The sequence below is a fragment of the Amblyraja radiata genome, chromosome 31 (assembly GCF_010909765.2).
Source record: "Amblyraja radiata isolate CabotCenter1 chromosome 31, sAmbRad1.1.pri, whole genome shotgun sequence".
NCBI lineage: Eukaryota > Metazoa > Chordata > Chondrichthyes > Rajiformes > Rajidae > Amblyraja > Amblyraja radiata.
In genome coordinates, this window is record NC_045986.1 from 26,823,347 (window position 1) to 26,839,495 (window position 16,149).

Below are 16,149 nucleotides of genomic sequence, written 5' to 3' on the forward strand. Positions count from 1 at the left end.
ATCCATCTAGCTGTACCATGAGACTAATCTAAAGGCTTGTCCTCAGGGCATTTTGAAATCTATCCTGAAAGGAAAAAAAAATGCCTAGCTTTAAAATAGAAATACTTTATATTTAAACAGTGATAATTTCCTGTTGAACCTCTTCATTTGCTTAAGAGATGTGAATGGAAATGAACATTGTGCAATTATTAGCACATATCCCCACGTCTGATCTCATGGTGGAAGATAGGTTATTGAATGCAATCAACCTGGTGTGCACAATCAAATAGAACAAGTTGTCCTACAACTTTAGGCTGCGCACGCCATACACAAGAAGAAGTACTCGCCGAGCAGCCACCCGTAGATACAGTATCCAAATATTGTCATTTTTACCCCTTGATTACCAGCAACTCCAGTTTTACCATGGGATCCTTTATGTCTTCATCAAATGCTGCCTTGATGTCAAGAAAGCTCACATACATGAACATTCATTCTAATATCATCAGTGTTATGCATTTTTTTAAATGGTCCACATCCATACCTTGTTATGGTTTAGGTTTCCTAAAATTCAGGAATTCGTACTGTTGAAGAAAACTTAATGCAACCAGTCCATATGGTTTAGATGTTAAAACATGTGTTGTTCTGCATTGTATTTAATAACCTTGATTCAGAGATTCATTCACTGCAGCCTGATGAGTTTAATCAAGTTTATTGGCAATAATAATGTATTTAACAATAAGTATGCAAAAAAAGGTAGTCAATTCAGAATAAATGGCACAAAATAGAACTGAATTACACATTGGGATTTGGAATTAAATGTTCAGCCATAAATACCAAGGCCAATACTGATACCTGGTTTCTTGGTTGCATAGCAATAAGATTACTTGTTGAGAATAGCAACCAACTGAATGTGGGAATGGAAGAATGGCTATTATGGAAATTATCATTCACTGTATGCCATTTTCAACAAACAATACAGCGGATCCTTGATAGTTGCATGCACTGGTGCTCGCCAGTTACTTCCTGTTACATGTATAAATAAGCAATTATACAAAATAAGAAGTTTCAGCTTTTTAAAGTCAATTACTTTAATATTTTACACTACATATTTATATTCAAAATGTGAACATAATCCAAGCCCCATCTTCTTGTGGACAGGAAATGTCTTGGAGGGAATGAGTCCCTCTCCTTTATTGCAATGTTATTACTGATTCCACACCTTCATGAAATGGGAGAGTTATATGATTTCTACCAATGTTACTGTGTGGAAACCAGACCTTCAATTATAAAATGGCAAGTTGCTACTTTCTTGGAGAGAGAAGTCACTTGGTATCACAACTATATGATTCCTGAAACCCCTCGGGCTAAATCCTGGGACCATAATATTGTTAACAGTATTCCGATTCAAATCAGTATTACACTCTACCCAATCTTGGGCGAGATTATATTTATCAAGGCAAAATTACAGAAGTTACAAAACTTATTGTTCAATGTTAGTACAATTTTTAAACAACCATGTTTCAGAAACTGATTTATATCACACTTGCAGCGATTTGCAGGTAGATAAATCCCCATCAGCTGATTCCGACAAAGGGTCTTTATACATTTTTTTTTAATAGACATCTAACAGTTATACATATAACAGTTCATACAGCGCTATTGGCTGCAGTACACCAATTTAGTTTTTAAACTTAGAGGTGCTGGCGCGGTGTACCATCACAAAAAGCTAAACACTGGTCTCATCCGAAATGTTGACTATTTCTCTTTGCACAGATGCTGCCTAATGTACTGTTTTTCCAGCATTTTCTGTTGTTAATGCTATTAATTGAATGTTGTGTAACTGAATCAATTATATTCAAGGGTGCAATTGGTCACATTTAAACCTGCTAATAAAGCAACTTCAATATTAAACAGCAAAAGCTGCTCACCTCCTGAATATTTTTCATATACCACAACCTCCATATCCATTATGCTCAAGATAGACACAAAATGCTGGAGTAACTCAGCAGTTCAGGCAGCATCTCCGGAGAAAATGGACAAGTGACGTTTCGGGACGGGATCTTTCTTCAGACTGAAGATGGGTCCCAACCTGAAATTACAACTGTCCATTTTCTCCTGAGATTCTACCTGACCTACGTTATGTTGATGCTATGTTACTCCAGCATTTTGTGTCTATGTTTGGTACGAACCAGGCTCTGTAGCTCATTGTTATTACATTCCATTACACTGAAGATCCATTATCCGCAAAGAAAGGTATGTTAGTAAACTTAGAAAAATTACAGTCGACAGCAGTCATGTCTGCTATTCCAAAGCCTTTTCATAAAGGAATGAGGCAAATCATCTTCAACCCTTTAGTCATTAATGCCAAGTATAACTACAGCAAGTACTGGCTCTAAACCTCAGAGAGACTTACAAGAGCTTTAATTTAATCAAATCTGTAATGCCCTGAAAGTAAGTTATTCAATTGTGACCTAATAGCCACATTTGAATTCACCAGGATAAGAATTTTTCTTATGATGTTCCAATCTGCAATCTTCAACTCCAGATGGTATTGTCACAGGCAAGATTGCTTTTTTTGTGGATGGTCATTATTGTAATGTTACCATCTGGATGACATAAACAGAGGTCCAGGCACCGAACACTGACAATTTGACCAAAGCGCACACACACAACATTCAGAAGTAGGTGGTTACTGAATCTAAGGCACAAGATGTTTATACAAGTTTTCTTTTGGTAGCATATTAAACTAAGTTAATAGCCTGGGACAGTAATCTTTGTCTCTGAGGAAGTAGAAGGTGGGCGGTGAGGCTCCTGCTCACCAATGGTCTGGTATGAAGTTCGATCTCGACTACGAGTTAAATCGGGAAAACCTGCATGGAACAATTCAGAGAAAAGTCATTTTTCACGTCTCACCCACCCCTGCTCCCAGCAGAATAAAATGAAAATACCAAATATCCAGAACTTCAACAAAGCTTGGAACTCTGCATCTCTCCAGGGGTGAATAGTAAAGCCATTTGTAACCTAAACAAATTAAATAGAAATTTTGGCAAGAAAATACGTTATTTATTCAAGTCCATTCCTGCTTCCAGTTTTCTTTATTCATTTTTCCTTCTGCAGACACTATAGCTGTTCTCAAATGTTATTTTATCTTCAATTGCAGGCTCCAGTAATACATTCTATAATCTCAGCTCTAAAATAATGTTTTTTATTATTTTGTCCAAAATCTCTTATCTATAGTCACTCATAGGATTTTTTTAACCTTCGGTTTTTTATCATTTTAAACAGCTTTATAAATATCAGTAACAGATTACAAACCATTCTCAAGGCCCCTCACAGAAATGTAATCATATATTAACTGATAACAAGTCAATAGAATTATCACGAAGAGTGAGTCAAGCTAACAAAGGTGCAGGCAGAGCATTAAGAATAGAATGCTTGACTCTAGGACTAAAAGTGGAAACCAGTGCTACCAAGGTGGTTAAAGGAGGAGTACCCACAATAGCTAGAGGTCCATCAGATCATAAACAGAAGCACGAGGCAGCCAATGGCACCTGATGCCTGGTCTTCCATTCAGTAACTTATTTGCAATAATTCATATCCCTTCATTTCCTTGTTATTCCAAAATTATCAGTTTTCATCTTCAATAGATTCAGCAATGGAGCCTCTGTGGGTTCTTAAGTTTATTAATATCACGTGTACCAAGATACAGTGAAAAGCTTTGATTTGCATGCTATCAGATCAGATAATACTATATATAAATACACGATCGTCAAACACAAGTACAATAGATAGAGCAAACTGGAAAATAAAGTGTGGAATATAGCTCTTGGCATTGTAGCATAGCAGTTCCATAGAAAATGTCCTATGTCCGCAATGGGGACGCTTAATGAAGATTATTTTAACTAATTTTTGCCCATTCCCTTTCTTACCCATTTATTTTAATCTTCTGTATTCGAGGTATCATAATTTGCATAATTGAAGGAAGCTATTATCCCATTGCTTCCACACTAGTCTGAAGATTACTATTTAGGCCATTTAATGCCATTATGATAATCATATATAATTTATGTCTTCAACTTTACTCTCATTGGATTTCTATTACTACATGGCTTTCAAAAGTTCAAATTAGCAAAAGGTAGGATGTAACCAAATAGTCTGGTCAGCGGGCATTCATGAAAGCTGACCGAGGTCTGTCTCTCTGTCTCTCTCACTCTCTCTCATATAAAATCCCATTCAACATGAATGTTAACAAATACATAAACTCAAAATGTACACAAATGAAAAGCACAGTATGTAATATTCAGGTTCTTTGTCACATGCAAGTTAATAATATATAGCAAAAGTAGCAGCAACATTTCAGCAGCCTGGGAAGAATCAAGTAATTATTGTAAGATCACCAATCAAAGCAGGTGGACTGCAGCAAAGGGAGGAAGATTGTACACACACTGCAGGATAGGCAGGGGTAGATGGTTCAGCTGGAGCGACCACAGTAAGCACGGGATTCAACGCTATCACACGTAAACCTGCTGTCAATGGAGCTGTCCAGGTCTGAGATGGAGAGAATGGAGGGAGAGAGAGCAGAAAATAAAGCTTTGAAAACAACATTTTTGTGAGGTTGGACAGCAGGCAACAAAGACACAACAGATGCAACACAAACATAAAAGATGCAACACAAAGCACAATTATATGAAAACTAAATCTCTGCTCATGGAATAATTCCATTAATTACTTTCCTGAATACTTCACCCAAGGTTTAAAAGTATTTAAGAGCCTGAGGCAGTGAATAAAGCCAGTATCTACCAAAACCAAAACCTGGGAACATTTTTGATTATATATTCATGGATCCCACTCTTAATCTCATACAGAATAGTGAAAGGCTTGGGTAGAGTGGGTGTGGAGAGAATGTTTCCAGTAATGGGACAGCCTAGGACTAGTCATAGCCTTAGAATTAAAGGAAGGAGATGAGGAGAAATGTATTTTGTCAGAGGGTCGTGAATCTGTGGAATTCCTTGCCACAGAAGGCTGTAGAGACCAGTAGATATTCTTATGGCAGAGATAGATAGATTTTTGATTAGTACAGGTGTCAGAGGATATGGTGAGAAAGCAGGAGAATGGGGTTAGGAAGGAGAGATAGATCAGCCATGATTGTGTGGCAAAGTAGATTTGATGGGCCGAATGGCCTAATTCTACTCCTATCACTTATGACTTGGGTGAAGTTATTAACCCTGGGTACTTTATCACATGGCCCCATAACAACCCACCTGTACTCATAGGATCAAGATGTTTGGTACATGTTTGCTTGACCTTCAAATGGAGATAGAATTCATAGTATGCTGGTGTATCAGTGCTATCACCAGAATTTGACTGTTCCACCTGCAATGCATTATTAGAGGAATTAGCTGTGGGGAGCTGCTCCTGCAGTGCAGGGGATGAGAGACACACTGAACTAGAACATTTGAATAGGATTTTTGGATGGGGAAGGGAGGGTGGCAAGTCATGTAGTTAGTAAACAATACAGGGTGCATTTAGGTGGCAAGGAAGACAATGAAGCATTCATCTTAGACTTTATGGTGTTCAAATAATTCCTTTAATGCATCCAAGAGCCATCAGCTCCCACCTGTCCCTTGTTCCCTGGAACATAATGACAACAACATTTGGTTTGAAATCTTACCAATGTTTAGATTGCAATCGCCCCCTCGCTCCTTGTACATCTGATACACAAAGAGACAAGAAACTGGTTTCAGAAGTAGGCTCAAAATCGCCATGCCAACACTGAAACGGAATTGGTCCCTAGTGCTGCCAATCTGGGCATCAGCTACACGCTCATAGTTGACTGCAATGTGGATGATGTCCAGGAGGATTGTTATTACCATCCCAATCAGGTACTGAAAGACAAAGAGACAAAGTCAGATTCAACCGACAAGTTCAGTTTCTTAACTTAACATGGCAAGAGGAGGGTAGAAGAGAATAAAAGGCAGATTACCGACCAAACTCATTGCATTGTACATTCATGACTACACTCCTGGCTCCATGTGGCTGGAGGAATCCTTACCCCACGCTGAGAATTTAAGAGTATGCAATAGTGCAGGACTATTCCAGGAAATAAAAGAAATGCTGGTTCCAAGAATGAATTGTTTACTTATAGATATTCATGGCTTGAAGAGAGGGAGTGGGGGAACAGATGCCTAACAGAGAAGGGAAAGGGGAAGAGTGAATCCCAATAAGTTCATCCCTTTGGGCTTTGATACATTGTTTTAGTGCAGTCACTGTTTTTGTAGCCGAACAATGCAGGCAATGTGCAGACCACAATTTCAAAATAATTAGCGCTAGACACCGAACACTGAAATTGTCTCTCAGCACCTTTGACGTTCATTAGGTGTTCAACAGTGCAATTGGCAGGTCGTTGGCTCAGTATTTAGAAAGCAACCACCGCTGCAAGCCTTGAACCTATGATCTTCAGTGGTTGAAGCACTACCAGCTAAGCCATGGTAACTATTCAGGTGATAAAACAGATTGTGATATAGTAACATGTAGTGAATTTGGCTGCATTGTACCCGTTGATATAAAGGAGGCAGCAACTGTAATAACAAGGCAGGCATGTTTTTTTAAATCCCAACAAAATTTACTCTGGGTCACTTTTGTTAAAGGGCATTTTGCTTCACTGGATTTACTTATTACTTAAATTATCTCTGCAATTCTACTGAAGCATGCCTAAAACCTTACAAGGCCACTGCACAGTAGGTTATGAAACAGAACAAATGTTACATAGGTAGCATATGTAAAATATGAGGTGAACCACATGCCAGGAAAATTCTAGGTTATTTTAAACATAACTGATCACCGTAACCAGCGAAGATAGTGATGATATGTTTATTGAACTTTCAAGCAGTGTGTGACTTGTCCTTGGTCTACATTGATCTCAAAACATAATTTTTGAGTAGTGTGTCTGATAACTGTACAGAAAGCTAGCAGACATAAGCTCACCTGTGATGCCCCCACATTTAATTAGTCAGCAACAATCATATATGTAAAGAAGATACTTGGATAAGGAAAAATAAGTGCTCAGGATCCATGAATTGTGTCCCAACAAAGGTTAGTGGATTAGGAGGTGGAAATGGGTTCAGTTCAGTAGTAAGGACATATATTACCACGACATGGAAAACAATACTAATGTTAGGACAGAACTACTCACCATGGCAAGAGCATCAACAGAGTCTCTCTGAGCAATGGCCCAAACCCCAATGGCCAGAACAGCATAATTACTCCAGATGTATGGTTGTGGAAGCCAGAAAGACAAACAGCCCCTGTCAAAAAGCAAATCACCTTAAGCTTCTCTTTCTGTGGGGAATTTTTCCGTTTCTTCAAAGGATGCATAGCAGTCTCAACCATGTATAGAGCCAATGGCTTTATACATTTTGAAAACTTCCAAAATATTGCAGATTTCTAATGATTATATAGTTGCACAACACCTGATTTCTCCTCCACTTTCCCTTTGATATCGAGGTTAAATATTTTTCCCAGGAGTATTTTGTTCTACTATGGTAGGAACAAAATTTGTTCAGAATACCAAACAAGTAGTTCTGAACCCTTCTGTAAATATACTTCTGCATGTGGCAATGATCAGTGCCTCACTGTGGGTAAAAAAAAATATGTGTTTTGCTGTTTTGTAATAGTAACGGAAGAGTGCAAGAGCAACTGAAATAGATCGATTGAATCTCGAGGAGGAAGTGGACCTCAACATAGCAACATCAGAATATGCTGAATTTCAGTTGATATCACCTTATCCATTCCTTTCCAAAACAAACCATCAAATAATTAAATCAAACACACACACTTATCCCTTGCACACACATTCCCTTTCTGGTACAATTCATCCCAGCTGCCAAGGGTCATTAATACCCAAGGCAGGGGACACCCCACACTTTTAGTCCACGTCTGTTCAAATAATCAAAGATGCACTTGGATAATAATTGCTGAAATGGCACTGATTGTGTTAACTGAACTTTCACTTTGGTGCATGGCTTAATAAACCTAAAAAATATTTTTGATTCCACACATTGTTTTTTGTAATTTGGCAAGTTCCTGGGATAAATCAGTTATCCTTTTCAATATCCTCGGAGTTACAGCAACCAGTCAAAGGCCAAAAATTGCTTCAAATTCACAAACCAGTTTAATGCCTCACTCTAACTTTGACAACTCAGTACAAATTGAGTTTGACCTGTAATAATCTATATCAATCAATCAATCAACCTTTATTGTCATCTTGCAGGCAACAGTTGTACAGTGCAAAATGAAAAGACGTTTCCCAGGGAATACCGGAGCATCGCACATGAAATTTAAAACATTTTACACATAATAACCCTAAAAACAATCCAGTCCCTGATGGAACAGTATAAATAGTTAAAAGCAGGTAAAACAACAACGTTAAAATACAGTAAAACCAATCATAAAAATGTCCGGGGCAGCTGATTTGAGTGGCCAGTGCCAGTTATTAAAGTGTCCGTGCCAAGCCGCAGAATCAGGTGACTGAGTACAGAGTGACTGTTTAGCAACCTCACAGCCTATGGCAGGAAGCTGTTTAGCAGTCTTGTAGTCCGGGCTTTGATGCTGCGATATCTCTTGCCTGATGGCAGGAGATCCAGGTGTATGTGGAGCGGGTGCAGTTTGTCCTTAGCAATTCTCTGAGCTTTTTTCAGACAGCGGCTCAGGAACAGTTCTTGTACCGAGGGTAGGGAGACGCCAATGATCCTCTCTGCTCCCCTCACTATCCTCTGCAGAGCCTTCCTGTCCGAGCAGTTGCAGGTGGAGTACCACGTATTTATGCAGTACGTGAGTACAGACTCCACCGTACCCCTGTAGAAAGTCCTGAGGATGTTGGTGGGGAGTGAGGCCAGTTTTAGTTTCCTCAGGAAGTGCAGTCGCTGATGGGCCCGTTTGACGGTCCCAGTGGTGTTCCTGGACCAGGTGAGGCTGTCTGTAATTTGCACACCGAGGAACTTTATGCTCTCCACTCTCTCCACTGTAGTGCCACTGATGTTGAGGGGTGTATGCTTTGGCTGCGCTCTCCTGAAGTCGACAACCATCTCCTTTGTTTTGTCGACATTTAATTCTAGATTATTTTTGCCGCACCAGTCCACTAGTTGTTTTACATCCTAGATGGCTGAGTCAGATTATTACCAATTTTGAAGACTGCAACTTTAATATTGAATGGTTTGCTTGAAATGAATAATAACAATGACTGAGAATTTTAGAAATCTCAGTTAAATAAACTACTGCCGAATCATTTCTGGCATTTTGTGATTCTTGACTCTTCCCTATTGAAAACACCATGACCTTTCCCTGCATCAATTAGTCAGAGCCAAGATCACAGAAGCATGTGGAATTTTAAACACCATTACGAAATAGGAAACTAGACTGAAGCAACCAAATGCAACAAGATTTGACTTGCCTCTCTCCAACCTCCGCATTTCTACATACCCTTTGCCATAATAGTACAATTTTTGTTAGATGGGACAGATTCTAAAAATGATCCTGCTTAAACAATAAATGGCTTTGCTCGAGTTCAGCTTTAAAAGTATTTTTGTCCAAAATTCATAATGTGTGGTTATTGTTTTGTAAAATTGAGCTCTACTATCTGAAACCAGATCACTGACACAAACCTAAAAGTTACAGCATAACTGCATAATCAGATTCACAGAGCTACTGGCTAACTTTCAGCATTAAAACTATACAATATTTTAAAGAACCATTACAATATTAACTTTTCTGTACTTAGTTGCTGAAGGAAGTTAACAAAAAAGGTCAAAGTGATAATTTTATATCTCAATAAGTTGGGTTTCCCCACACGGGTTAGCATTTCAGCTAAACCATTACTGCTCAAGTTCTGAGCCTAAAAAGGAATTAATTCCCAAAATATTACAGAGAAACCAAGTGATACTGATTCCTATAAACAATGGTTGTTACCTCTACTTGTCTCTGAATAAAGTGACTTTTTTGCGAGTGAGTAGCATTAAAGGGCCAGTCCCACTTGGCGATTTTTTTCGGCGTCTGCCGGCGTCATATCAGGGTCAGCAAAACATTTTGAACATTCCAAAATCCAGCAGGGACAAAAAATGTTGCGACACTTGAAAAAACACCGCGCGTCAAACATCATCATGCCGCAAATTTTTCGGTGACCTGATACGTCAGTCAATGATGCCGCAGTCACTAAAAAAATCGCCAAGTGGAACAGGCCCTTAACTGTCCCATCTTCTAATCACCAGTGAATATAAAATTGCCCAATCACTCAGTTTTGAAAAGTACTGCTTTAATATGGTTCTTGGCTGCAAGCGGAGTCATCTTTTTGATAATCCTGCCACCCAAACACTGCCCACCACCCTATCAGCCCATCGGCCACTGAAAAACGTACCAATCAATATCACCTCTGGGCTTAGATTACTGATGCTCTACTGGACTTCCATCCTTCTCCACAAATTTCTGCTCCTCCTAAACTCTGAAGCCCACATCTTATTTGGCCTCAAGTTCTATTCATATCAGTCCTACACTCATGACAGGCACCCAATCCTGGCAAACATATTAATACAAAAAATTTCTACTATTAATTCCTTTTGTGGGCTCTCCCCTCATCATCTGTGACCTTGACCATCCCAATGATGTCCTCTTTCCTAACCATTATTCCACCAGTTCCAGCCATTTGCAAATCTACCAGCATCCACCATTGGCAGACTTAGACATTCTGATTCTCATTCTCTAGGAATGTTCCTAATGCTCATCTATTCGGCCTTGCTTTCAGTTATTCCTCCATTACAACTCTGTGAAACAACAGTGTAACACTTGTTCTTGTTAAAGGAGCCATTGGTGCTGCTGATGACACAAAAGTGGGTGGGATTGTGAATTGTGAGCGGAAGACCGAGGTGGTTCAATTGAGTGAGTGGAAAATGCAGTACATGACAAGTCCAGTGCATTGCGCATAAATGTGAAGTTATCCACTTTGGAAGGAAGAGGAGGAAGTCAGGTTGTTATTAACACAGGAAGAGACCAGGAGGTGTTAATATACAAAGTGATCTGATAGCCTTTGTACACCAGCAATACCATACTGTTTGCTACCTACACAACTACATCTAGATATGTGCAGCAACAGTGAAGGTTGCAAACAGTATGTTGGCCTTCATTACAATTTTTTTTTAAATCCAGGCATAAGTGAATAGTTTATTATAATTATATGGGGTCCTGGCAAGATTAAACCTGAAGTCCCGTTGAGAGTTCAGTCTCCTCACCCAAGAATGGATACAACTGTGATAGGGGGAATACAACAACAGGGGGAATACAACAACTGATTTCTGAGATTGTAGGACTGTCATACAAGGAAAGATTGAATCAACAAAGCCTCGAATTAATAAAAATGAAAGGAGATTTCATTGAAATGTACAAAAGTCTGCCAAGGTTCAATAGGCTCTGGAGAAACAAGAAACTGTAGTTACTGGAATCTTAAGCAAAACACAATGTGATGGATGAACTTTGTTAGGCGGCATCTGGGAGGAATGGAGAGGTGTCATTTTAGGTTGGGACCCTACTTCAATCTGGAGAATGAAATCACGTTTCAAGGTGGTTTAATTGAGCAAGTCTGAAAAATGGTCCTGATCCAAGATGTCGCCTGCCCATTCCCTCCCCAGATACTGTCTGAACCACTCAGATGATCCAGCCCTTTGTGTTTTGTCAACATGCTCTAGTTCTTTTCATCTAGCTGAGAGTGCAGTGGAAGGACTAAGAACTGGGATCACAGTCTCATGATGAGTTAAGACACTTAGGAACAAAAGGAGAAGAAATTTCTTCAGTCAGATGATGGTTAAACTGGGGAATTTGTAATCACAGAGGGCTGTGAGGGGCAAGTTGCTGAATATATTGAATTAAAGGTACAAAAGGCATCAAGTGGTGTGGGAGAGAAAATGCAACTGTTATACAAGTTTAGCAATTATCATTGTGAAATAACATGACAGGCTCGAAGGGACTATTGGCTAATCCCTGCTCTGACTTTTCTCAGTTTCAGAAATGTAGCAGGTGGTTATTTGTTAGCATTATACAATTATTTAAAAAGGAAGGCAGTGATTTAAGAATAGATTAACAAACTTTCATTACTCACCAGGTTGTAAGGAGCCAGTGCACAGTGATGATCATCTGTGGGGGGTCAAAACCAGGTCATTATGGTATATCTGAACAATCTCTGCAGTTCCAGTGAGATTAACAGATCCTAACCCAAGCATATGATCCTCAATGTCATATATATATATATATAGTGCGTGTGCGTGCACACACACCAAAAAAAATGTAAACATGTTACGAACACAGTACAGGAACAGGCCCTTTGGCCCATAATGTCTGTGAAGAACATGATGCCAAGTTAAACTAATCAGCCTGCAAGTGATTCATATCCCTCCATTAACCTTATGGCTATTTAAAAAACCCTCAAATGCCATTATCGTATCTGTCTTCTTTGAAATCAATTCCCACAGGCTACAGAGGACCAAGACAAAACAGGAAATACTGTTCCTCAAGCTTGCATTGGAACGGTGCAGGAGGGCACAGAAAAATCAGAATAGGTGCGGCATGGTTAATGACGTTGTACGGAACTGCAAGGTTAAGGTAGTTCTGGGGACTGAACGGGTCTGTTTCCTCAAGGCCATTACCCAATCTTCTCCAATTAGCAGAGACCACATGCAGTATACTAGATTGGAGTGAATTACTGATTCGCCCATTCAGATAGTTTGAGTGGAGACACAAGAAACTTTCAGGGGAAAATGCCGTGAGAAGGGGGAGGGTTGATGGAGATGGGAGAACAAACTATGGAGTCACAAAGGGCATGGCCCATTCAAAAAGAGAGGAAAGAGTGTGACCAAATTTGTGAATGATATCCTTTGAACACAGAGGCTAATGAGATGAACGGCAGGAACTGGGGTGATTCTAGCATTGTTGATACTCAAGAGGAGACAAGAGATGTGGAAAATATACGATTGAAACATCAAATTACAAAGAGATTACACAAAATTTACACAATTTTACAATTACACAAGAGAAAGTAGATGAGCCAGGCACAATAACAAAATGTAAAATACATTTGGACAGATACATGGATAGGAAAGGTTTGGAGGGATATGAATCAAACATGGGTAAAGGGGCTAGCTTAGATGGGACAACTTGGTCAATGTGGACGAGTTGGGCCAATGGGCCTGTTTTCGTGCTGTATGACTATGTCAAAATGCAAACGAGAACTATCGTGTGTGACTCGGAGAAACCGAGTTGAAGGAAAAAATATCTCAAGGATCTGTGTGGAAAGTCACATCACCACAGCAAATACCACAGATAAACCGGGAAAATGAAATTGGGTGGGGTGACTCAATGAGATTCGAAAGCACTTAGATAAAAAAATGTATCACAGCAGTTAAAATAAATATCACGTGGAATTGATTTATTTAAACAAACTCCTAACTATCCTACATGGTCCAAACTTACATAAATACAAGGTCGTTCAACACTTTGCACCAAGTTACATTCACCCATTAACCTTATATCTGCTGATCCATGCTGGCTGCTTTTGAAGCAGTGTCAAGAATGGAACTACAGACGTCACTTTTTTTTCCTCCATAATTTCTCCCTTCATTTCTCTGCCGTCCTCTCCAGTCATTTCACCCTCCCGTATATCGTGCGCATTTTTGAGCAAGTATTTGGTCAGGAACTGTTAACACCACTTTTTGGGGGGTTGGATACTTGTCTGAAGTTGATTGGGGCGTTGTATTGTAATTGTGCTGTTGTTTTCCTGGTTTTTTTTTTTACCGCTTTTAGATCGGCACCACTAACCCTGCCTTCGAATGTCTCTGAAAACCCGAGGTTACTCCACAATCCCTGTCCCGTTGTTAATTTCCGAGTGTTTACCTTCAGATTAATCACCGGCAGACCCATCGTTGCTTCTTCTCCCGGAATTAAACTTCAAATACAATCACGTGTCCCACAACCACATGACTCCAGGCCACTTTCTGCAGGGCACTTCCTCGGCTCCCGGGTCCTCCTGCCCGTCCCCACTTGTATTTCACCACTCGTAAGGGAAATTGGGACACCAAGAAGTTTAATACTATTGTTTCAGTGTACTGTCGAAGCGTCCGACTTAATCTTTAGTAACAGTCAAACGAAAATAATCCAAGGTTCAAAGTTTCTGTCTTCGACGTTTGTGACATTTTGCTCCAGTAATTAACCGTTCAACCTCGAGTTGACCAACCCCGCAGCCTGATGTGTGTTTTTGTGAAGATCAGCTGCTCCGCGCATGAAATCAGATTAATATTCATCCGGAACATTTGGCCCACAATCAAGTGATCGCTGAGCAGCTAGCTATTATTGCATCGAGTGTAACTGTACATTTCACCAAGTGCTTTAAAAGGAAACTGCTGGCTGGAGGAACTCAGCATCTGTGGAGGCTGGTCCTGATACAGAGTCTCCACCTGAAACGTTTGCTGCTTGGTCTGCTCAGTTCCTCGAGCATTTTAGAGTGTGCCGAGAGGCACCCTGGATTCTGCAATTTTAGGTGACACCCACCTACTATCCCCCAGTATGCACCTCCCCCATTACCCCAGCACGCCCTTCTGAGGTTAATTACCGGGATGGCGAGACTGTCATATGTTGATAGAATGGAGCGACTGAGCTTGTATACACTGGAGTTTAGAAGGATGAGAGGGTATCTTATTGAAACATATAAGATTATTAAGGGATTGGACACGCTAGAGGCAGGAAATATGTTCTGAATGTTATGGAGTCCAGAACCAGGGACCACAGTTTAAGAATAAGGGGTAGGCCATTTAGAACGGAGATGAGGAAAAACTGAGGGGGGAGGGGGTGGTGGGGAGAACGAACGTTGGAGGGGAGGGGAGGGGAGGGAAGGTGGAGGAGGGGGGGAGGGGGGTTGGAGCGCTGGAGTGCCCCTTCTCTCCCTCCCGGAGTGGCCGTCCAGCCTTGCAAGTGCATTGTGATGTCACTCGGATTTCTTTTTTCCCGAAATGGGTGAGTTTGAAGAAATCGGGCTTATTTTCTAAATTTCAATGATTAATAACTTTAGAAATGTAGGTGGAAATGCGACGGGAAGATGTTTATCGCCACCACGGGAAAAATGTGAGTAGGGTGTGTGAAAATGGGAAGGCTGTGGCCTAGCGTTTGGAAGAAGATAGGAATTAACCAGATTGACACAGAGACACATCGTGTGCACAAACAAGATGAAGACTTTTAGTTATATAGAGATGCCATCCAAACATGCTAGGCATGGACAATGTTACTTGAAGGATTGTGAATAGAGTGAACACTGCACAATTATCAGTGAACATGCCCAGCTGGCTTCAGACCACAGATGCTATCAATATCTGAAGACTATTTGATCATAAGCACAGTCAAACTTGCCTAGTGTTTGGTTTATTTATTGCCAAGGGTGGCATCCGGACCTCAGGTGCTGCCTAAGTGGAGTTTACCCGATGACCATGTGGGTTTCCTCCAGGTACTCCGGTTTCTTCCCACATCCCAAAGACATGCAGGTTTGTAGGTTGATTGGCCTCTGTAAATTGCCCCTAGTGTGTAGGGAGTCGGTGTGAAAGTGGGATAACATAGAACTAGTGTGAATGGGTGATCGATGGTCAGCCTGTAATGAGTGGGCCTGTTTACACGCTGTATCTTTCACTCAATCAGTATCTGAAAACTATTTGATATCAAAATTATCAAAAAGTGTGTTTTTTTTCAAAATATAGTAATCTTCAGATATGAATGTTATTGACAAAACCAGTAATTGTAGTCCAGATCTACTTCACCTGGAAATATGACAATAGGCTTTTTATGAATTATTTTAGCCCATGTGGCCAAGGCTTTCCCACAGAGCCCTATGCAGGGAATGCCTGTTTGTTCAGCATGGATTTCATGACTTTCCTCACAATACAATTACAAAGGAAATTTGCTCTAAATTGAGCTCTACGATGAACTGAGCCAAGGTTTTTCATTTCATACTATTTATTAGCTGTCCAATAGTTTGGTTCATGTGGTTCAAGTTAAAATTAAATAGAAAACAAAAGAAGTGAAAAAATTGGTGATACCATCCTTTCATCATGCATTACATCACTAAATTCACATGCATTACGTATAACTGTCAAA

General features: G+C 40.1%; 1 protein-coding gene across 4 annotated transcripts; it reads right to left on the minus strand.

The window, feature by feature from the left end:
- Positions 1 to 669: 669 nt before the first annotated feature.
- On the minus strand, positions 670 to 14,011 carry LOC116990507 (angiotensin II receptor associated protein). 4 transcript variants are annotated; one of them, XR_004416565.1, is made up of 6 exons: positions 13,538 to 13,860; positions 12,119 to 12,153; positions 7,172 to 7,283; positions 5,651 to 5,864; positions 4,377 to 4,527; positions 2,740 to 2,849 (listed from the first exon to the last, which is right to left on the minus strand). XR_004416565.1 is itself a non-coding variant. In XM_033048251.1 (6 exons), exons 1-5 carry the CDS (start codon positions 13,655 to 13,657, stop codon positions 4,451 to 4,453), a joined length of 558 nt encoding a protein of 185 aa, XP_032904142.1. In that variant the 5' UTR covers positions 13,658 to 13,860; the 3' UTR covers positions 2,752 to 2,849; positions 4,424 to 4,450. The 4 variants fall into 4 exon arrangements, 3 of the variants coding, with proteins under 3 accessions (XP_032904143.1, XP_032904141.1, XP_032904142.1); XM_033048251.1 differs by having other exon boundaries at positions 2,752 to 2,849; positions 4,424 to 4,527; XM_033048252.1 differs by lacking the exons at positions 4,377 to 4,527; positions 13,538 to 13,860 and adding an exon at positions 13,906 to 14,011 and having other exon boundaries at positions 670 to 2,849.
- Between the last annotated feature and the right edge of the window lie 2,138 nt (positions 14,012 to 16,149).